At 38.9% G+C, this 24,375-nt stretch overlaps 1 protein-coding gene across 1 annotated transcript in view; it reads right to left on the reverse strand.

The window, feature by feature from the left end:
• prkcea (protein kinase C, epsilon a) overlaps window positions 1-23,460 on the reverse strand; it is a 32,793-nt gene extending 9,333 nt beyond the window's left edge. The window contains exons 1-5 of the mRNA XM_067488345.1: window positions 22,278-23,460; window positions 5,493-5,556; window positions 1,957-2,122; window positions 1,819-1,853; window positions 164-252 (exon numbers count right to left, since the gene is read on the reverse strand). Of these exons, the coding sequence (XP_067344446.1) occupies window positions 164-252; window positions 1,819-1,853; window positions 1,957-2,122; window positions 5,493-5,556; window positions 22,278-22,622 (699 nt within the window). The 5' untranslated portion in view covers window positions 22,623-23,460. The remainder of the gene's footprint in view (window positions 1-163; window positions 253-1,818; window positions 1,854-1,956; window positions 2,123-5,492; window positions 5,557-22,277) is intronic.
• Between the last annotated feature and the right edge of the window lie 915 nt (window positions 23,461-24,375).

Genomic DNA, 24,375 nt, shown 5'->3' on the forward strand with positions numbered 1-24,375 from the left:
GGATGGAAGTCGAACGAATCATTATAAAGTAATAAGGGTTTAAGAGCACATTGTGGTAAAATCCTTTCAATTCAACATGCACACATTCATTACACTATACATACACTCTACAGCATGTGTATCTTCAGTATGCATGTGCTTTTTTACATGTGATTGTTGGTACCTCCTCAGGTGTGTCCTCCTGCTTCTTCATCCCAGCACACTTGGTGATGATGAGCTCATGGCAGCGCTTGTGGACAACACACGTACACACTACAAGCACAGCACCAACATCAGGCATTAACAAATCTTAAAAAAAGAATCTGTTTAAACTTTACTTTCATTGCTTATTACTGCTTTATGAAATACATTTTGCAGTGTAGCATAGACAACAATGCTTGAGTATATGTGTTAATTATGACCATATTAAAGGTCCAAGGGTTGGCCAATTGTGACTGACCCACATTAAATGGCGATGTAACTAAATGTAACTGTTATTTAAAAAAAAAAAGCCTCCTTAACAATATTCTGTAATTAAAATGTAACAGTTCCACTTTCCACTTTTAGTTTTTACAACACTGAATCATGGTTGATTTATTTGGCTTTTTGACAATAATTAGCCAAAAAAAAAGTATTTCATGTAAAGGAAAACAGAAAGAAAACAGGAATGTACTGATTTCATGGTGTAATTTTGATTCAACACTAATTGGAAGTTCCAGACACAGGTGTATACTGCAAGGTGGAAACTTCCAAGGAGGGAAAACTTAATAGGCAATCTACGTGACATTTGATATGCTGCCTTTAAAGACAACACAGATGCCTCGGCAGACTAACTGATTCAATAAAATCTAGGTTACTTTTAGTGCCTATGTTTCTAAATTCATCATTTCCGCAATATCAAACAAAGACAAGAACAATGTGGTTGCTACAAAGGGTGAAGCAAAAGCAGCACATTAGCAGCAGCAGCTTCAGTCCTGTCTTTGTCTGTGTCTAAAAAGGATGCAATCAAGTACAACACTAACTGTAAATGACCTGTATGTAGGGCATCTAGGGCAGAACAACCTGAAGTACTGAAATAGTTTTACTGAGGATTATAATACAACTAAATTGTGAGCAGTTACTCACCCTTTAGGGAGCTGCGTTTAGTAAAATAGACAAAGACGAACTGACCCCTGTGTAGACAAGCCTCAAGGCAACTAAAATGACTTAGCTGGTCTAGATTTTCTCATGGTTAAATATTTAAAACAGCCAACAATATTTGTTAATGTGGTGCATTTGGTGGGCGTGTGGTACTAATACAACACCATTCAAAAGGGTTTAAAAGCTCAGATGCCAAACCACTGTACTATAGTTCACTCATATGGGGTTTTCTTTCAAACCTTGCAAGATAAAAGGTTAAAACTGGCATTGGCGGTTGAGCCAGGTTCAATTGTCTTGCTAAATGGCCCTGCTTATTTTAGCTGGAGCCTCCTGCATTGGGACTGCCACAACAACTGACAGTGAATGAGAGGGTTGTGGTTTTGTTTTTGTACATGAAGGGATCCAGTTAGTCTGAATGAAGTTTAATTAGAACTGAATATACATCATGCTCTCTAGAGTCTTTCAGTCTCACTGCAAGTCCTAGTGATCAAGAAACTATAATGAATTCAATAGGTCTGCTAAATAACACTTGCAGTAGACTTGGTGTAATGCATGTGTGGCTCCGGCTGATAGTGGCTTGCAACCAAATCACAGCCGTCATTCAGCCACAAGTAATCCCTCTTGTGTTCCCATGCTTAAATAATAAATAATGTGCAATGTTACTTGAGAAATTTGCATCTGCCAGAGAAGAGTACTCACCCTGACACTGGTATCCCTGCTTCCCCAGCACTCCCCTATCACATGACACACACAGAGGAGTCAACATTTCAGCCAGGTTGGTTTAATGAAAGATATTGGCAAATACTATACAGATGTCACAGTATGTGTGTTTCCTACCAGATAAAATCTCTGCAATGTGAGCAGTAGGTTGGTTGTCTCAGGTAGGTGGCCATGAACTTGTGTCCATTGACTTGATGTACGCGTCTTCGTACGGCACCCTGCCGCCGGCGAGGACCAATCCTCTCTCGAAACACTCGCTCCTCATTGCCATTAGTTCCAGAGGCTGTCGAGAACAGGCACAAGTTTATCAACACAAATTTAACAGCAGAAAGATGTTTCTGAGTAAGTTTAAGATGAACGTTCACCCACATCGCAACGTTACAGATTTCTATCGGGCGCCTGCCAATCTTATCTCCAGAGACAGTTTGTACAAAAAAGGATCATTTGCATCATGGTGCTCAAGATGTTTAATCATTCAGCGGCCTCTCATTTTCCTCCCTCTCTCCTCCCTCCCTCCTTCTTTCACACAAACACCCCACACCTACCAGAGGCTTATGCATACGTACATGTACGTGCTATTTATACATTTATGTGTGGGCACTAAAACAGAGGACAGCATATTAAAATACTCCTCAATAAGCACAGTCCAACCAGCCGTTCCCTTCCTTTCTGCTTCTCCCCGGAAAGATAAATGCTTTCCGAGGGTAACCTTAAGACAAGAGAACCACCTCCACTCTCACTCCCACACACACATTCCTCCTCTCTGTGCTCCTGTCCTAGTTTGCCTTTTCTTCCACTCTCCCTCCATCTCTCTCGGGTGCCTTATAGATGTGGTTACTGCTCAACCTCTCCAGAGTTCGATTACAGACAGGATGTCGAGGGACTCTTGTGTATGTGAGTGAAAGTGTGTGGTTTTGTGAATGTGTGTGTGATAGTAGTGTTCATAAGAGAAAGGGAGGGCAGCTAAACAGTCCATTAATGGGATCATTTTGTTTTACATAATACATCATCCATCTGTCCTGGACACACACACAAACACACACACACAGACACAAGCATGTTGACAAGGTGGGTTGACGAGGCATAACAGCAGTTAAGAGTGATTGTCGTGGATACAGATGTACTCTGGACCTGCTAAATTACCCACCGGGACACACACACACACACACACACACACACACACACACACACACACACACACACACACACACACACACACACACATAGGGGATTCAGATTTGATGTTTAATAGGGGACCAGCATGCAGCAAAGATAGAGTAAAGAAAATAGTGGACTCCTGATGGTGATATTAACAAATATGACATAAAAATGAATAACAACACAGCTGTGGTAAGAATCCATTTGCTTCTCCAATATCGAATAGGACTACAGATATTCTCTATTACGAGTACCAAGAAAACCAACACGTTTACCTGTAAAAGCATATCCTAACAGATGTCTGGAGAGGAAAATAGCCAACACATAGACACAAAGATACAAACTTATGCGGCTATTTACCTAAACTCTTTTGCTTTAACTTATTATTAAATGCAAACTTTATGTAGGCAATTAGGTGACAGAGTACAGCAGAACTGCTTAATTTGTCAAAAAGGATGTGGAGGATATACTGATTTCAAAAAATGTTGCCTCTCTATCACCAAGGATGTCTCCTTGAGCACAACAGAACTAGTCTGAAAGAAATTTCAAATAAATTTTCCAGATGATGTTTATAAACTTGGGATAGAAAAGGTCTTCGTGTGGTTGAGAAGGCGGAGATGGCTGGAGAAAAGTGACATGAAAAATGTCATATTTCGATTCTAGTTAATAATTACACAGTTAATAAATGCACAGTGTAGTTACAATTTTTATTTTGTAACTACATTGTGCATTCTGTTATTTCGTGCACTTGTTCTTTTTCTGTCTTGAAAACTTGTTTTTTTATTAGAATATGCCACTGAATCTGTCATTCTTTTCTAAACTCAGTAATAAAAGGTATTTCCTTTGATGAGCTAACTAATCTACATTATTATTGTGCAAATATTTTGATAACTAATTAATCATTTCAGTCATTAAAAAAAACCCTAATTAGCATGTGCTTGTCCCACCTTTTCATGTGTAATAGGTTTAAGATATCTTTACAATGGTAGACAAAAATTAAATATGTTTGGGTTTCGAAAAAACGGGTTTTGAAAAACAAATTGAAGATATCACTCTGGGAAATTCTTACCAAACCAGGAAGGGATGAAGACAGCAGGAAAACCAGAAACAGAAAGGAAGAGGTGGCAGATGGTCAGATTTTTGTTGTTTGCTTCCTGAGACCAACAGATGCAGAAGGAGGGAGAGGATAGTGGAGGAGAAAGGATCGAGTAAAAAAAATAAAAAATAAAAGAAGAGCATGTCCTTCCAGCCTCTGAAGCCGCAGAGAACAGATTGCACCAGGGAAAAAAAATAAATCTGCTAAAAATACCACCTCTTCCTCTAGTTTTCACCCTCCATCGCTTTATCTCTTACTCCAATTCTGCCCTCATATCAGCACACATACACACCATTTGTGTTTTATCAGTGTACATTAACACAACAAGCATTTAAGCCACCTCAAAGAGGAAGTTTAGGAGTGGGCAGCGAGTGAGTCGTAAGGTCATAGCGTTGTGCAATCATTGATGAGGAGGGCAAGAGATGAACGCCTAAGTCTGAATATGTGTGTGTTTCTGTGTGTTTCTGTGTGATCCAAGGCTCAATCTCAACTACTATTTTAAGAATCGACTCCCACTTTCTACTGCTCCCTTTACCACTCAACAACACTGCAAGGGTTCTCTGCTGTACCCTCCCCAAGCAGTCTATCCCACTACCCATATGCGCACACACACACAGAAACAGAGAATGGTTTCTATATATAACCAGGTGTGAACAGCCACAGGTGCAGGTGAAAATTGTCATCTTAACAAGCAACAATATGAGTGAGAGTATGTGTACAGGCAAAGGAAAGAGAGAACAAGACACAAATGAGGAAAGTTCAATGAATTCTGTTAAGTAACTTTTTTAGGAAAACAAGAACCCTTAGGCTTCATGTTTGGTCTCCATTCAAACTAATCTTTCCATTGCACTTTGTGGCAGCAAACTAGCACACTAGCAGTAATGGCCAAAGATGTGTTTGTGTTTGTGCAGCATGTTAAATATACAAAATATACCAAAAAGTAATCTTCTGGCCATTTAGGCGCAGTGGGAACGAATTTTGACCACAACATTGACATATCACCACGTTACACAGTAAGTTAATATGTTGAACTTGTTGACAAGTTGTTGCTTATTTACAGCTGTTATGAGGGAACCATTTATATTTGTATCCATCTAAGAAATGGAAGTCCAACAAAAACTTGCTTTTTTTGGCTTCTTGGGAGAAATATCTTATTCGTTTGCGTGTAGGTTGATGGATATTAATGAAATGTAAGGTTCATTATGTGAGAGGCTGGTTCAAACAACTGGCTGTGGCTTTGTACATATAGTTTCTACAGTTTCTTTCACATACCTCTGTATTAGACCATCATGAAAATAGAGGCCTGTATTTATGCATGTGTATTCTTCATGCATATTTCGTTTTGCTCTCCTTCTCTTCCTGTATCTGCACAAGTAAAGTAATTTGTGTCTAATCTTACCCTCAGTGGAGGACCCGGACAGATCGATGACCACGTACACCTTCCCCTCTGGCTCCAAGTCAATCTGTGCAGGCAGAGAAAGACAGAAACACAGAGCAAATCTGTGAGAAATAACACAGCTGAACAGTGAGTACAGCAGGGGGCTTTCCTCCAGTACAAACAAACAAACCGACCAGTGCACATGCAAGAGGTCATTATCTGCAATAGAATTACACTCCTGCCCACCACCATATCGTTATCAGCTTTAATAGCATCGTCTTTATCACTATTTTCATTTATGTCTTCAACACCATCATACACTGTTTACTCCTGGTATTAACAAACCATTTTTCGCTGATGCTATCTGGCTAAACATTTATTATAACAGCAGTTTGCGTTTACACCTGATGTTTCTAAGATTTCCTGTTATCTTCTCTTCTGCCCTTGTGATCTGATTTAAATGTGTTAATTAAGTGAGCAGACCAACAAACGACATCACAGGACATCCAGTCCATGATGATGCATGAGCTCTACCTATTTTTGAGTAAGGTGTCATCTTTTTGCCTGGTGTTTTGGCTGAGATTTCATTGTAATTATATTACAATGTGTTCAACATGAATTTACCTTATATATTTTCTTTATCCAGATAAGTTACACAGAAGCAAACTGCATGGAGTAACAAATGTTATCACATTTAAAACTACTGTTCCATCTTGATCATAATCGATCATTTCTCCTTAGACCTTTTATGCTCTGAGGTTAGTAAAACTATGTCAATTATTGCTTGAAAGGCAGCCAACGCCTTCCTTAACACAAAGTCAAACCAGCTTCCTTCACAAAACGTTCTACGGGTGTGCACAGTTTGTGGCCATCAAATGTGCAGCAATACACATTGGATAAAGTAATGCTTCTTGAGTCTCATCCAAACCTCATATTTTTAGATCACCAACGAGCCCATTCTTCTCTGTGTCAACAGACTGTGAAATAATAAAAAATATCTTTTGTTAGGACTCTAAAAGTTGCCAAAACACAGACTAGCTGCTGTAGGGTAACTGAAGGGGAAGTAAAGCTGCTGAAATAATATATGATAAATGTGTTTTAAACTAGTATTCTCTAAATATACTGTACATGAATGGCTTAAACAACCTACAATAGAAACAGATTTATCAAACCCCAGCGGAATAAATTATGTGTTGTATATTTTTAAATATTATGTTGTTATTAACAAACGACTTGAATTAGGCATGAATTTATATAAGCACGAGTGATTTAAAAGAAGGCCATTTCATTCTGGGGATTTATACACACATATTTTCCTTATCACACATTTCCAAATAAGCAAACACACAATCTGCATGTACACTCCCACAGACACACACATTCGAAGAAATTTCATACAATATACATGCAATTATACAGATTAGAGACGCAACAAAGAGCGCTAGAGACACAGGAAACACAAGGAGAGAGAGAGAGATGGAGGGAATACAAGAGAGAGTGAGTAAGAGACATTTAAATCCTTAGTTAAGCCCTGGGACAGCAGCAGATCTTCTTATGCAACAGTCAGGCTCTCATACATGCAGTAACACACACACAAATGGGTCTGTGAATTGCTAAACATAAGCCACGAAGATCATGTAAAGTTCTTTAACTTTGTTGTAATTGATTTGAATTTTAGATTTTTATATTTCATCGGTTTTTCTAAAATTACCTGTCATTAATGTAAAAATTAAAAAACAAAACAGCTGATTAATTAATTAATTAGCCAATCCAGTTATTCTGACATGTGACTTTTGTGACTCAACTTGCAATCACAACTGTGAAAAAATGCCAAACACAACCCACTCTAGTGAGAGAATGAAATAAGAAGGATTTGTCGTTTTTCCTTTTCCACATTTCATAAGCCCCTTTATGAAACTAACTCTGTCCCAGGATAAGGTCCTGACATTGTCTGGAGTTTCCCTTTCAGACATGTAACCAACATCGGGAGATAGTCCGTGTGAGATGTGTTCTCACTTGTGAAGAATTACTCCAGGTTACCGGGTAAGGGGTGGTGCTTGGGCACGCAAAAACAAAGCTGCGGAAGTGACAGTCTTTGGCTTTGTAATCTGGTAGTAAATCAAAGAATCTTGTGCTGTTCCTTGCATTTGTTTGACGATTTCCAGGTCTGCCATTACCGACAGAAGTTCAGGAATTTCTTTGCCCTTCCAGTTCAACATTGTTGTTGTGTTCATATCAATTAATAATTTCTTCACCTTTGGTTGTATGTATTTGACTGATTTCGCGGCAGTTGCAGGAAATGGACACCATTAACACGCCCCCTCACTCATGGTGAATGTCAGGGCCAACAGACTTGGGTGTTCGCATTCACACATACACCCAACCCAGAGAAAGTCTGGAAAATGTCTGAATTCCAGTCCATGTCTGTGTGTTATGGTCAACCAAAACAAGAAGTATAAAGACGTCAACTTGCTCCCTGGAAATTTGTTTTTACAATTTATAGGGTAAAGGATTAACGGGAAAAGCAATGTTGAAAAATACTCATCAGTGGCATTCAAGAAACTGGTCTAAAGCCAAATTAAGCCAAATTAATAGACATTTAATGTAATATATACAACCCTACATCCACTACCCAGCATCTATCCTTTTGTTGCATACATAACAACTGCATGGGATTTGTGACCTATAAATGCCATTGGGCTCTACCCTTGAGAATGATGTGCTAATCCCCAAATGTAGCCTCTTGCATAACAGCGCTTCTCAGCAGGGATTTCAGCTGAAAGATGGACTGCAACAGAGTGGAGCAAATTGACGGCACCATCATTGACTTTGATCCTGAGGTGATGCTAGCCAAAAACAGCGCTGTACTCACATCACCAGTTACTGTGAGTTGCCATCAAGCTCTTTTTATATCCAAAGTGTTAGGATTTATTACTACATTGATATGGGCTTCTTGAAGATGGATTAGATAACGCCAGTGTTCAAAAGCATGCCAATACATAAATAAATAAATATCAGGCTTTCAATGTTTTTCAGGATTTTATTATTGGCAGACTACTGCATTGGATCATGATTCCATAGTAAATTTATCTGCCACACTGTTCATTATCCTTTGGAGTTAAACCAAAATATCACTTCAGATTAAATTAATCAATAAAATGATGGACTGACCTAACAGGATATAGTATAATAAACAATGTAACTGACGTAAATTAAACTATTAAGAAACCTGAGGATAAACATATTCAAAGATTTTATCAAGGGGATAATCAACAGCAAATTGAATGTTCTAAAGATGTAATCTCAACAAACAGATGGTTCAAAAATGTTATGACTGAAGTTAGCTATGCAGACGTTTCTATGGTAACCATTCTACTACAGTGTAGACGTATCCTAGCAACAGACTGTTCTATGGCTCCAGTCCTGCTTTTGTTCAGTGAGAGCTGGTTAAAAAAACAAAACAAAATCACTGTAACAGCTTGTAAGTGAGTTGTGTGTGAGTTCTATTAAACAACTGTGCAGTAAATGGGAAAATCTGCAGAAAACGTGCCCTTTTTTATGTTATAAAATTCCCTCAATAATCATTTAATAATTTACTGTGTTGGAACTCTTTTTTTTGTCCCAATAATGTAACAGTATGCATAGTTTGACACAACAATAAAAAGTGTTTCTCAAATTCACCTTAAACTTCAGCACATAAACACGCATGGATTATTTGTAATATAAATATCTTAGTTAATCTTAAATTAATCCCATTTTCAAAGGAGTTGATTTATATGTTTTATTTTGTTGCTAGAGGGCACCTTAAAATGTGTTACTGTATTGATATCTGTCTTAATGCACCAACTTCAATGCGGAGGATTTGCTGCATTTTAAGCCTTTGGTAGAAAATAATTCAAGGACAGAATATAGCACTGGAATTACAATTTTTACAAGAAGTACAATTTTAGTGATTTGGGTAAACTAACCAAGACATTTCCATTGGGCTCAAAGGTGGATTACATAATGTAGTTAAAACTTTAAACACCAAGAAAGTGATTTGTATACAGATAGCAGCCCACAATAACTCAGCTAGAACAAGTGGAAATCGTAGTTGTGAAAAAATTATTTTGTTTAAATTTGATCTACAGAAGTGGTACACAGGTTGACTAAGTCACAAACTTTAAGCAACAAACATTTTCGGACTGGCTTGTAGCAGAAAAAAGAATTATAACTAATTACATTGATGGAAAATAGTAGGGAATAACACATCTGTAGTAGGTCTTATGTAAAAAAGGTGTATAGAATGGCAGCTGCTTACCTTGCATTAGTGCATACTGGCTTACTTTGTAAAAAGAGCTCTGGTGAACCATTTAGTTGTTGCAGAGCCAAGTATTTCCCTCAGTTTTTAGTGGAGACTAAACCACAGCCAAACAGAGAATGAATGTTGGAGAGCAATACATCATGTGGCCAGGGACATGACTCTAAATGGAAGCTAATGAAGCTCTGTATCTGCTCAATGTGTAAATACAGAGTTTATGTGCTAAAGTCTTCAACAAACCAAAGGCGACATTATCTCAGTTTTGTGTTTTCAGTTAGCTTTGTTTAATTGAGGTTTCAAGGCTGCAACTAATAATATATCTGTATTCTATATCTTAGAATCATCTTGTGACAAAGTTAAAGAATGACTGAGAAACTGTTGATCATTTTATGTCAACTGACAAACTGATTAATTATCCCAATGCTTCAGCTCTATTAAAACTTCAATCTGTTGTTATATTAGGTCATTGAATGCAACAATTTAATTCACTACCTGTTCAAGCTTTTTGCTTGAATTCTGGGGCCCAAAACTTACATTTTTGTTTATATATGTTTGTAAACAAACAGTCTACCCATATAGAAAATTATTAACTTTACTCGGGCTGTTGGCAGTGGCTCAAAACAACCAATTAAATTTGTACCTAATTTGACAACAGAGTAACTGATTAATCAACTGTATGTTTCAACACACGTATAGTGGGATAGAAGATTTTATCTACCTCGTCACCTGGGTTAAATAAATTGTAACGTGACTTGGATTTAACCTGTTGTGCACAGACACTCACATGCACCAAGTTTCCCTGCCTCGATGACCGAAGATGGGAGGAGAGACACTGAGAATCTAGTTTGCCTCTATAATCTTGTTAGTCCAATTAGGATGGTGATACAGTCAGAGAGACGGATAACTTTACAAACCCTCTCTCTCTCTCTCTCTCTCTCTCGCACGCACGCACACACACGCACACATGCAGGGCAACATACAAAGAAAGCAGTGTCAGGGGATTTTAAAGTGGACTTCAGAGGGAGGTTAGCGTTAAATACACATAGACGCTTGAGTCTCTTCCACTCATTCCATCTCCACACATACAAATTGGCTTCATATACACACAATACACACACACACAAAATGCTGATAGAATACACAAGCCATATGCAGCAGCACAGAGAAGCACTAAACCAAGCAGACAGGGCACTCAAAGCTTGCATTATATCAATACTGTAGAGCTAACCCCCGCCCACTCTCGGTCCATCTAGCTCACTATCTCTGTCCAACCAGACAGCTCTCGCTCTCTTTCACAAGCATTTAGTCTCAGTGACAGCCTCCCACATCCATCTGTCAAATAACAAATTTTAGCTTTTAGAGAGCTCAACCACATTTTAACAATTGTGAGTGTGTTTGTCTGTGTCTTCTCTATCCCTCAGTAACTTTAGCATGTCCGAATATACACACACACACACACACACACACACACACACACACACACACACACACACACACACACACACACACAGTAGACCTATGCTGAGTGAGGCAGCGTGAGAGTCATGCATCTTTAATGTAACATCACAGACAGCTAATAATGTAAGAGGAGCTGGGCTGTGTAGTGGTGGTGGTGTTGGTGGAGAGAAGGAGGGAGAGGGCATGGGAGAATAAACAAAGCCCACCATTCCACACCCAACAGCACACTTTGTGACAGGTCCAACAGTCCAACACTGCCTGAGCAGTTGCATTCACCGAACAGGAGGAAATTTAGATCTAGATTTGACACCCCTAATCAAATTATCGACTAGGAGATCAAAAAATTTCAGGACTAGTGTGTGTGATATCCAGATGGACTGGCAGACTGCATGATGAGCAGCCTCTGTAGATGAGACCGTCATCGCTGCTGGATGTGTCTAAATGAAAATGCACTTTAAGAGACTCAAGCTGCAGAAAGAGGCTTTGTCCTTAGGCTAAACGATTCAATAAAAATATCTAATGAGGACTTCCCTGACAACAATTGTGATTTTAACTGCAGTCATTTTCTGTATAAATTAACACCATACTGCATTAATAATACACTATTAGAAGCGAAAAGTGTGGATCAGCCAAAATCAGACTTATATTGTTTTATAAAAAAATGATCCAGTGAAGGTTTCTAGTTTTCAATTTTCACATTTACAATATTTTCTTGTCATAATCTTCCTGGCCATTTCTCAAATATATAACAATGACATTTAAAAGAGGTGTTATATTTACTGATAACAGCTACATACTACAGTTGTATACGCTGGATTATTGTAATAAAAACTGTCGGTTAGTCATGTCTGACAGTGTATCAAACAGTTTTGATGTCTGACTAACAAATCCCCAATAATGCTGTTAGGAGGTCATAAGCTAATGTTAACAGGACAAGCTGCTTCATAACCTTGAATCTCTAATGTCCTGTTTTTAGACTGAGATTAAATATGAACTTACCACTTACAGATGGTTAGCTTAGCAAACAGCCTGTGCAACAGTAACAAATTAAAAGTACTCAGCACCTCTAAAGTCCATTAATTAACATTTGTTGACACAAAACAGGGTTATAAAAGTCTAGGAAGTTACTGCTTCTCACCAGGTGAGCTTAAACAAATGTGTGCTAACCTAAGCTACTGGCTCGGGGATGCAGTGTTGTAATAAATGGACAGATATGAAAATGGTTTCATAAACTAACTAAGCATCCAACCTTCCACCAGCAAGATTGTATTTCCAAAATAAATAAATAAATAAATAAATAATCATACAGGTACCTAAACAATTCTCATATTTGTTGTCAAAAGCCTTAACACACTGTGTCAACACAACATAATAAAAGAGTGTACTAATAAATGTGAAAGTAAGCAAGTGAAAGTAACTCTTGTAATTTGAAACAACAATAAGCAACACTCTGTCCCTGACTATAAATAAAAGATAGATAACATCTAAATTTATTTGAAAAATATATTTCTTTTAGAGAAACTCCTAGGCTCACAGACAGACAGCAGGAACAAACAGTGTGCATTTCACCGGCTGTCCTAGAGCTCCGAAATAGTCTCCTGTTTCTTCCCTTTCACTGAGAACATGCATTAAACACAGCACAGACACACACACACAAACCAAAGATTGACCTGATTTGGCATCAGCGGGCAGAGCACCGTGATTGTCTTTGTGTGTGTGTGAGTGTGTGTGTGTGTGTGTGTGTGTGTGTGTGTGTGTGTGTGTGTGTGTGTGTGTTGTCACTGTGGCAACAGTGCATCTTAAATCCAGTCTGTCCTACTTAACCAGCAGGTCACCTAGGGGTGGAGCACATGATGTCATTGTCCAGTAACAATTCGCAGTGAGGGAATGGAGTCTGGGGTCAGGAATAAATCAAGGATATAACAATATGACTATGACCTCAAGGAACACAAATTGGAAAAAAAGGCCGAAAGGCAAGGAAAGAGGGTCACGGAGCACAGCTCTGCACCTTAAGCAAATTCTATGGCATTATGTTTGTAATGAATATTTTCAACCTAGTACTAATAATAACAATTGCAGGTTTCATCAACCATGGTAAACTTTAATTTTGGAATGATTATTAAAACCCTAACATGCTTCGAAAACCACCACATCAACCAAAGTTGATAAAGTAAACTCTGTGCTTGTTAGCACGTTAGCTGTGGATATCATACCTGCATAATTCCTCCTGTTATGTAGCAGACTTTATGAGCCAACCAGGGTTTCCTCTGGTTTGTTTATGTTGTGTATTGTAAGGTTAGTTAGATTAAGAAGCTCATGTATAGCGTACTGATGAGGTCATTAATGACATCACATAACTGTCTATGAAGTTGCCGGTTATATTGTCCTTTGACGTTTGCCTTTTAACTTTGTTAAACTAGTTGTCGTAGAAACTATGTGTACAAGAAGTTTGTTAGAAGAGATTTAGTTCAGCTCAGCCTTTGGAAAGAACAGACACAGCTATAGGAGCTAAAAGGTAAAGCTATCGGGGCTGACAGAAAGAGCGGACTACAAGGTAGTGGGGACCGTAACAAGTTAAAGAGAAAGGTTCAGCGTCTAGCTGTGGAAGCACACGGTTTCTTAGTGTTCTGTGGATTTAGGAATCACTTCGATGTAATTGATTTCTTAACGCGTTCATGAAATGACTATTCGTAAACATGTATTGTAGAATTAGTCCTTTATCAGCTAAGTAGAGAAAAGTGTAATACATTAAATGTTCAGTGTTCCGCATAATATGATCTCTGGAGTGGATAATTGTTGGACCACCAGATACGATTAAAATGGCCTCTACACGGACTTCAGGAGACTTGCTGCTGCTGCGGTTTGCATTTATTGATACTTTTCTTCTAGTTATTTCTCAATCATCTCTTATCTGGCAAATTTAAAACATCACTGTCTCTGCTTCTCTCAGCTGCCATTCCAGGTTTACCCCTCCTCCCCATCCTCCACCAGCTCATCAGATCTGCATTCCTCAGGTTCTCCACTATGATCATCATCCTCAGTTTAGCTTCGTTCATCTTCATCACACCCCTCCACGGCTATCACTGGGTTCTCCACAGTGGATATAAGACTCTGGCTTCTTATCCATAATAGCCTCTTCTAACGAATGTCTTTTTCACTTTTCACCTCAGGGGGAATATCGTTACTTCTCCTGACCTAAAATTTCCCAAATAACTTGAGCTATGATATAACAATAGAATCTAATCTGCAAATTCAAATTTCTAAGTCTCCTTCTAGAAAATATAGATTACATTCACATTTATTGTCATTACAAATGTACAAGTACAAGGGAACAAAATGCAGTTTAGTATCTCACCAGAAGTGCAATAAGCAGTGCAAAATATGCAGTGTCTACAGTATGTACAATATAGCCAATATTATGGACATACTGTACATGTGGAAGGTACTATGGACATACAAGTTGGTGTATTTCTATTTGCTGTAAAAATACAAATAAAGCAAAACCGTCACATTGAGTTACACACTGATTTAAATGAATGGCTTATATTCGATTGCTTTATATTTAAAGAGGATAATAATTAATATTATTTAACTTCCACTAAATTCAAAATAGTGGTATCTGTACTGTTACTTAAAAGATGTGAAACACCCAGAACTAGAAATGTCAAAAAAATACTAGTGCAATTACAAGTTCATAAAAATAATAGTGCAATTATCTTTTTAGTACAAGTGCATTGGCTTCCTGGCTCATTCCAATTACTGTCACTACCTACTTAATATTAATTTGCAGTTCTGTACACAAATGCAACATGGATGATAGACTGGTGGGAAAGATAATATTTTTTAAGTTAGTGGATATCAATACTTTTCAACACTTTTAGCACAATCTAACATAATATGTGATAATACTGATAGCCGTAACAATTTTACTCAATACAATAATTAATTTTCATATTTCATCTCTAATGATATATAAGAGATACTATACTGTACTCAATGTACTCAATACTTAATAATATCTCATAAGTCTAAACAAAAAGGGAAAATATATACAATTTTAAGCTCTCTTCCTCCCCTACACATATCCAAAACCGCAGCAATGCAGCAGTGACAAAGTGACAGTTCAGCCACCTGATTGTCAACACCTAATAACATTGTAAAAAGGTCTAACTTGATTAAACCAACGCCAGCTTTACAGACATAAAAGAAAAGCATAACAGCTCTGGACATCTGATTCCACAACTGAATCTGCCAAACTAAAGGTTCAGCATTGGAGCATTCTATGCATTCAAATATGAACATACAACAAAACCACTCAGCTGGCTGAACACAATAAATAAAAACTGGAAATCCCTAACCTCACTTTTAAGGTTTAACCCCAAAGATAGTCACATTGCTATCTTGCAGGTTAAGGATCATGGGCATACAATGCAGCCCCATACATAAAATTAAATGTTACTACAATGGTAATAGATTTTTTTCCGTGGTAAAACAAAATTACAGTCACATAAGAAAGTGGCAATGCAAAGTTCATTCACACATCTTTAGAAATTAGTAAATGCTACAAAACTTAAAGACTCAAGAACTTCTCTTAGTGTTTGGGTTTGCAATAAAGCTAATAATACATGCTGGGATCCTCCATTTTGACTTTCTAACTTTTAGTGCCTTTTAAGCAATAAAATGCAATTTAAAGTGCAACTCAACCTCGTGCTAATGTGAGACTAAGAACCAGCCCTCTGCTCAGCCCAACTCTCCCGCTCTCCCTGCTCTGATACGTCTTTGCTTCGCTCTTACACTGTACTACTCTGCACATTGATACATGCACTCGTAGATATCAAATGACAATAAATCAAATGTTTTTTTAAACAATAAACAAGCAGGAATCATTGGTCTTGTGAGTCAGAAGAGCCTAGCTCAAAATACTTTTAGAAGTGATCATCTCTGCAGTGCTGCAAGTGCTGTTAAATGTGTCTCTGTCAGATGGTGAATTGGTGAAGGTTTTCGATTAAACAATGTGAAAAATGAACATTGCAACCTTAAGGTAGCAACAACCAAGACACTTGAAAATCGCTCAGCTAAGGCTTCTCTCTCTCTCTCTCTCACTGATCCACTATGCTCTGCAATGCTTCCCAGGCTCTTCTCAGTGCTTTAATTAGTTGTCATTAAATCGTTTCAATACATAAAAATGCTGTAAAAGCTAATTAGGCAGAAATCATTAAACTTATCTGATTGGTTAGTATGTGGAGCCTCACTGAAAAACTTCAGTATCCCTGGACTCTTGTTTAGTAGGAATGTCACAGACGCATTGGACAGCACCTCTCAACATAAAGATACATTTTGTAGCATATTTCTAATAAAGGCTATTTTCAAAAGTAACATACCTCTCTTTAAAGGGCTGCACAAGATGTACAGCCAAAATTTGCACGACAAAGTTGACCAATCCTGATGCAAGATCAATGAATTTTGCAACTTATTGTGCAAATCCTTAGAGTCACCACTGTGGTGATTTTATTGAAATAAGCTGATTTAATCACAACATGTAATTATTCCAAATGCTAGTGTGACTGGGCCTTAATGCAACAATTACTTGTTAGCAAAACAGTCGGCATGGAATAAACAATATACTAAGGAAACAGACCATTCATGTATCATAGACAATAAATATGATCAGTCCTGACTGTTCATTTTTAGTGCAACTGTGAAACACATTAACATTAACTTCGTAGCTATATAAGTCAAGAAATTCTGAAAGCTATGATACACCTGGTGTAAATTAGTTAACAAAAGAGTGGGAATGTAACCGTAATGTTTGCAATGGCTTCTAGTTTTAACCATCTTGGAATAATGCATGATACAAAAAAGGATCAATGGCGCTCAAAACTGTAGCCTCAAAAGGCAAGAGGTTTTGGCTTCAAAAGTAAAATAAAATGCATTAAGATGATTTAACCATTTGTTTTAAAAGGATGCATTAGCTGGGCTCTAAATGTAGAACTTTAGCCATTAATTCTGGCTGCTGTAAGCACGAGCATGTAAGAGTGTGTTAGTGTGTACACGATGATGCCAACTGTTAAACAGTAGCTGGCTGACATATGACGTGGCCCGTGTCCCTGTGAGGAAACGTTGCACTGTGTGGTGAGCATGTCTCAGAGGCAGCTCTCACCATCCAGCCCTTTATATGTACATGTACACAGAGCTAACATCTACACCTCATCTCCCTCTTTCTTTCCTCCATCATTTCTTCTACCCATTCTTGGACTCTTTACTGTAAACATTTTATGATTTTTCTATCACCTCCCACAATGTCACTTTTCTTCCCACTTTCTCTCTTCTTCTCTGGCTGTCTTCAGGTCATGCCTTTTTCAAATGAAATCAAGTTGAATTTATCTGAAGGCAACAAAACAAAACAAAATCAGCTGCCAAAACTAAAGGCTAACAAACCCTTTCTATTTCACCAGACAATATAACAGATACATTAGATAACAAGTCGGTGAAGATTCTCAGTCATGCTTTGGTTATCCGAAGATTGAATCATGTCAACTGGACTGAATGTTTCGCTACTAAGGTGGAAGGTGGGAACAGGGTGGAGTCATCAAGATGTAACATTTACGACCGTAACTCCCTAAACCCTTAAGGTGGGGGTCAAAGAAGCTGCTTGGCGAAGTAGCAAAACCTTTCTAACCAAGAAGAAAGAAGTCCAGTTGACATGATTCATTCTTAAGATTAGATAACAAGCTACTAAAGTGAAATCTGATTTCATAAGAAGCTGTTTGTATATCACTAGCCAAACAATCAGATACTATAGGCAATATGCTAATAAAGTGACTCATAGCCAACATCAGATATGGCAGCTAACAAGCTAACAAACCAATTTTATGATTACATTTCATAGATAGCAAGTTAACAAACCGATTTCTTCTTGCTAGCTAATAAAAAAAATCATACCAAGCTAGGAAAACAATTCAGATAGACCTACAACAGTTTACAATCAGATTCACTGATTTTATTTTCTATCTAAAACATTAACATTATATAAACAATTTACTGATCTTAGTTAAATCTGAGACTTGATATACAGTCTCAGTGCCACAGATTTATACATAATAGCGAACTTCAAAAACAATATGAAAATCAGAAAGACTAACAACAGTAAACAATCTTATTTACTGGTTTCATTTTGTAGCAATCAACATTAACATTATACACAATAAAAGCAAACTGATCATTTCGAGGTAATGTAACAATGCCATTATATACAGTCTAGGTAAGGACAAGTATACAGTAAACTACAATAATGCTGCTAAATAAAACAGAAACAAAGCTTTTAGGATTCTGTATTGAAGACCTAAATATTAATTACTCTGACCTCTTAACAAACCACTTAGGCATTGTATTCCTCTCTTATCTCATTCTTTCTTTCCATCTTCCCCAAACTCTCACCTACCCACCTCTCTCTGGTGTTTCTGTGGGTGAGAGACTGTCACCAAGGGGACAGGCTGTCAGTGTCACCATGGGGATGGGCTCCACAGAGCATCTCAATTACTGAGTGGGACAATTAATAAGCATCAAAGCCTGGTTAATATTTCACTGGCAGCATAGAAGGGGAACCTGGCCCACAGCACTCTGGTCCATGGGAGATGGAGCAAGGAGCAGCAGTGGAACACAAAATAAAAACAGGATACAGAGAGGATAGGAATAACAGTTCTGACACAAGAGAGACAAAAAGAAGAGAAGCAGAGGAAGTGAGAAAGACTGGTCTGAGGTACACAAACCTCATGTTCATCTAAACAGCAGAAGTACACCATTTGGTTGGACTAGTGAATTGTTATTGTACATTTTAATTTACTTCTATTAACTATTTAAGGTCACGCGTAGTCCACGGGAGCCCGATTCTATAATTTTTCATTACAGTGCTACCATTTTTAACCATTAAAAGCCTTTTTGCAGTTTCAGATTATCACTTGACCTCAGACTGATGTGCACTTGCCCTATGAATGCTAATGTACTAATATTTATCCTAAAATTGGGGATGTGCACACAGACACAATCCGCACATGCAGACTCGAAACTCCAATGGCAACAGTAGCAACAGCAATGCAGACTAAACAGCATGAAAAAATAAAAAACAATAAAGCAGTACTTTGTGTAACCCCTGAACAAGAACAATGTAAAGGATGTCAACATACACAGCAAATACCTTTAAGCAAACTGATGCAACTCAGATAACCTATTCATTATTATACTAATATTTCCTTCTGAACTTCACATCTTTACCTATCCACTAAAAAGTGAAGAGTAAGTAAAAGTAAGCACACCAACTTGGGGTACACAACTGAGACAGTAATAGAAAAATTATGTGTTCACGAAGGTGGGGAGGAGAGTAAATTTAGGGGTCTCAGTAGGAGAGGGGAGGATGCAAGAGACAGGAAAAGCAGACATAGTGAGTAATGGCGTAATAAAGGGCGGAGGATGGAGGGGAAGTGGGAGGTACTGTTGCTGTGAGGCAGATGCATTGACGTGTCAGCTAGCTGATCAATGGGATGTGGTCAATCAACAGAGTGATCCATATGCTGTGACCTTACTCTTGATGGGTGAGGGAGTAAGTGTGTGTGTGTGTGTGTGTGTGTGCACGCGCACATCTTTCTATGGTTGTGTGAACAAAATTTTTGTTAAATACCATTGTTGCGAGGTAATTTTGGCCAATTCTCACAGCACCTGACCACCCTTTTTGTTGTCTTTATCCAACCACTTGCATGTCATGGTGACTCTTTGTGAGCCTGCCCATTTCTGTTAGCAGCATTATGTCATGATCACTCAAATACGTTGCTCAAACAAACAATGTGACAGTAATCATTAACATGTTTAACACGATGCATGACGTTGTGTTTGAGTTCAGATCATGTTGTAAATTTTCTTTCTCCTCTGGTGTAAAAGGGCCGGTCTCCCAGGGAAAACAACCCCTATGCCTGGTCTCACAAACAAACATGAAATCTTTACACACCTTCTCCCCCAACTCCATATGCCCGCTTGCATTGCCTTTTACACAAATTCCAAAGTAAAAAAATTCTGCCTCTGACACCAACACTTGTACCGTTTTAAAGAAGGGGAACAATAATACCCCATGCTGGTATAGTATGTTTTCTACAAAACAATAAGGCAAACTACTACAGTTTTCTAGACTCTAAAGGGCGATGTCAAAGTTTCTAATAATTGTCCTCGCAACTATATAAAGACAAACAATATGTGTAGGCCAATGCAAATATATTATAAAGTTACATAACTACACATCAATTGAACCCCCTAAAAGAGTAAGACATTTGTTTTTGCATTCTTGAGCGTATTAAATTATATCCACTTTTACGTCATATATACATTAACAAAGGTTTTTACTGTACTACGGGGAGAAAATAGACTCCCAAGACTACAGATCTCAAATCAATTTACCACAATGAATATTTTGTTGCCTCTCTTTTTTATATTACATCATGGTCATATGTTAATCCAGCTGAAAGCAGGGTCTGTCCAAAATCTTCAAAACACTATGACTATGCAACAAAAATGCTATTTTGACAAAATAATAAGTACTGAAGTAAGGGCAATTTAACAAACTGTGACAGTTTAACTGCATATTCAGTTGAGTCAGTTTAGTTACAGAAAATGTAAACTGAATGCCTGGAAGGTGTTTTCCAAAATGTATTGTAAATTATTATTGTGATGGTGATAGTCTTAATGCAAAAACACGCATGGCTATTTCAAATCCCCGTCCTTATCTCCTATATAACTTCCATCAGCCTTTCATCTAACGTAAAATGAGACAAGTTAAAAAACTAAGTGTAGAAGTGGAACAAGATCACATGGTCCAACTGGAGACAAAATGCAGACTCTAAACAAATGCCTCTTTATCCAGTTACATTCAGACCTACATGTGGAAGTCCAATGTCACAGTCCCAATGCAAATGAAATGGCGAGAAAATAAAATAACCCTGTTATTTGCCGTTAAGTGCTGGAAAAGCTGAAGGTTTGTGGTGAAATTTCACACCATCTATATTGTTGTGTCTGCCTAATAATTGTGATTCTACTGGGAGAGGCACAAGGACATCTCCTGTTTCCTTTAGTCCAAAGTGGCAGGAGGAATGTAAGGAATTGAGGAAGGATGATTATAGACTGGACCTGAGTCCAAACAGGTCCTGTGTTGCAGATAAAGGTGGGAAAGCTTCAGCAGTGACATACACAAAACTAAACAACTTCATGTAAGTGACAAGAGATATACTGAACATGGCAATGTTGCAGTACAAAAGCAGACGCGAGTGGACAACTACCCATGACCTTGACAGTAACACACAGTGTTTGATGAAGGCATGCAATTCACAGTTGACTGAGACTGTTGTGTTGACAAAAAAAAAAGGGAAAAAAGATGGGGGTGCTGAGGGTAAAGATAATGAGTGCAAACGAGAATGTTTTTGAAATAAAAGTAAGGTGAGCATGGTTTGTACTGAAGGCCCAAACAATTGGGAAATTCAGTACAATTGCGCTCATTAACGAAAATTTTCATTCATTCAAACCATGCAGTGAAAAGGTTGTTGCACAAATTAGGAAGAAAGAGAGAATTAGTATCTGTTGGTCCTCTGAAGTTCACCCACAACTGCCTATTTGCCATTAATGAATGTGCTGTAAAGGTTTCTCAGTAAGGAAAGTAAATGTTATAAAATTTTGAAAGCCTTCAAATGAACAAATTAATTGTTTTCCTAAGTGAGCAATGCAATGTATATTTTGGCTGAAAAACCTGTAAAACATGTCCTATGCCCTTTTCACTGAACTTTGCTTTTTTTGCAAGGTACCTTCAAGTATCAGCAAGCTTGGCATGCATCACATCATATACACTATGTTATCAGACAAACAGGGATTCACCGATTGTCTCTGGGGCCTGTTGCTTGTTAGTGAAATTACTTCTGCACACGAACATAATCTGAATGAAAAGGTTTTGCAAATGTATCACCATGCAAACGTGTGGCTCTCCTGAGTGCAGACACACTTCTACATCAAACACGTACCCAGTCTTCATAGTGTCTTGTTCCGTTCTGAAGCAGGTCCTCCAGCTGGATGGTGCAATTGGCCACAAAGTCATCATACCCAATGGGTGCGTCGTGGAAAACGGACAACTCCAGGCTCCGTCCCTCACGGACCTCAGTGCAGAATTCCTGGTGCCAAGCGGGGCTGTTAGTCTTGGTCCGGGTGGCGGTCTGGCCCAACCTGGTCTGGTCCAGATTAAGGGCCAGGTAAGGGTCCAGCAGGAAGGAGCCACTCTTCCCCACGGCATGACGCAGGGCCCATGGTGTAGGCTTCAGGTCCACTGCCTCACACACTCTCACCTTCAACAGGCCGCTGAACACAGGCATGGCTGCAGGCTCCTGAGGTGTGTGTGTGTATAAAAGGATAAGACTGTGTGTTTGTGTGTTTAGGATCCTCTGCCTGTTCCTGCTCCTGTACACAAAGTGTTTCCTTCCAATGAGCGGAGTCACTGCATAGTCCTGCTACATCCCATAATCCCGCTGGCTCCTTGGACTCTCAGTCTAGTACAGCCATATCAGAACACCGTGATCGGCGCACACACACACACACACACACACACACACACACACACACACACACACACGCGCGCGCGCTAACCGTGCAGCTGATGGTCCCTGTTGGGCTGAAACATGCAGAAGCAACGCAGACTCACGCCTTTCACAGGTCGGCTGCTAACAACTCCCACCCAAGCGACTACCTTGTTTGTTTATGGTCGGCGCCAGATATGATACACATTTCCGCGGAATGTCTGGCAAGGATGCAGGTTAACGGGCTCACGTGAAGCCCTGGACCTTCCGTACGGTCCTTGTGTGTCTCTCGGGGTCAGGGTGGGAGAAAGAGCGAGCAGCCGCGCCTAGCCATCCGGGATTGGTGCTCGGTTTCCAGCCCGTCGCGGCTCTCTCACTCCTCTCTGGGATAATCTCCTTGCTTCGACCTCACGGTACCGCGATATCTGCGCGTTGTCTCGGAGACCAGTGCCTTGTTAGCCCCCCAGTGCAGTGTTTTTCGGGCTCACAAGAACCCCAGATACATGACAGTGCTCCTCTCCCTTTGGTTTTTTTTTTCCTGCTTTCGGTCCTTGCGCGCGCCCCCAGTTTTCCGTGCTCTCGCTCCTGAAGCCGTAAGTGAGCGCGAGCTGCAGGAAATGCGCAAAACGCGTCACCCACCCGGGCTGTTGCGCCGGATGAGAGAGAGAGAGAGAGAGAGAGAGAGAGAAACAGCGCGTGTGCGTGTGTGTGTGTGTGTGTGCAAATGGAAGAGGTGTTTTTGGGAGACCAAGAGACGAAGAGGGGGATGGAATTCAGCCGCAGGCATGGAGGCTGTGCGTGCGTTAGTGTGTGTGTATATGTGTGTGTCATGGCCAGACAGCCAGCGGAGCCAGTCAATCAGTCAGTACTTATGCATGGTCACAGACAGCCCACACACACACACACACACATACACACACTATGAATAATAACTCACTGTTAGTTACTGTAGAAGGATAATATGGCCAAAACGGACAAATTTAATCGAGTTACAAAATACGTGGAAATATGATGGTGCTGTGGGCAGCAGGAGCTTGGCTAGAAAAGACAAACCTGCATGATCGTCCTGATGAACTCCTGCCTGTGATTATTATTACCTCATTTTTACTTTTCATAGTAAGTCTAGTTTTAATGCATAGCACCTTCATTTGTGCTAATGTGTTTAGAAGTCAAATCCACTTTATTTACATCCGTTTTCCCTATATCCCAGAGCCTATATCCAGTGTAAAGAAAATGTATGAATTTAACATTATTCTAAAGAAATGTAATTAAGCATTATACCAAACCAGCACATGAGAAAAATATAGTTTATTACTTAGACTAAAAAACACTGTATTTAATTAAGTTCTTTAAGGTACCGTTTAAATCCGTTTGTATGCACAGTATATGCACGTTTTATATGTATTTATATATTAAAATGTCATTTCTAATATCTTGTGTTTTTTGTTTGTTTTTTTTTGGGGGGGGGGGCATGATGAATAACTAATAAATCATTAAATTGCCTCATAATACAGGCTGTTTTTTGAGGCATACATTTACTGGATAGTTCATA

The sequence above is a fragment of the Channa argus genome, chromosome 20, assembly GCF_033026475.1.
Source record: "Channa argus isolate prfri chromosome 20, Channa argus male v1.0, whole genome shotgun sequence".
NCBI classification, from domain to species: Eukaryota; Metazoa; Chordata; class Actinopteri; order Anabantiformes; family Channidae; genus Channa; species Channa argus.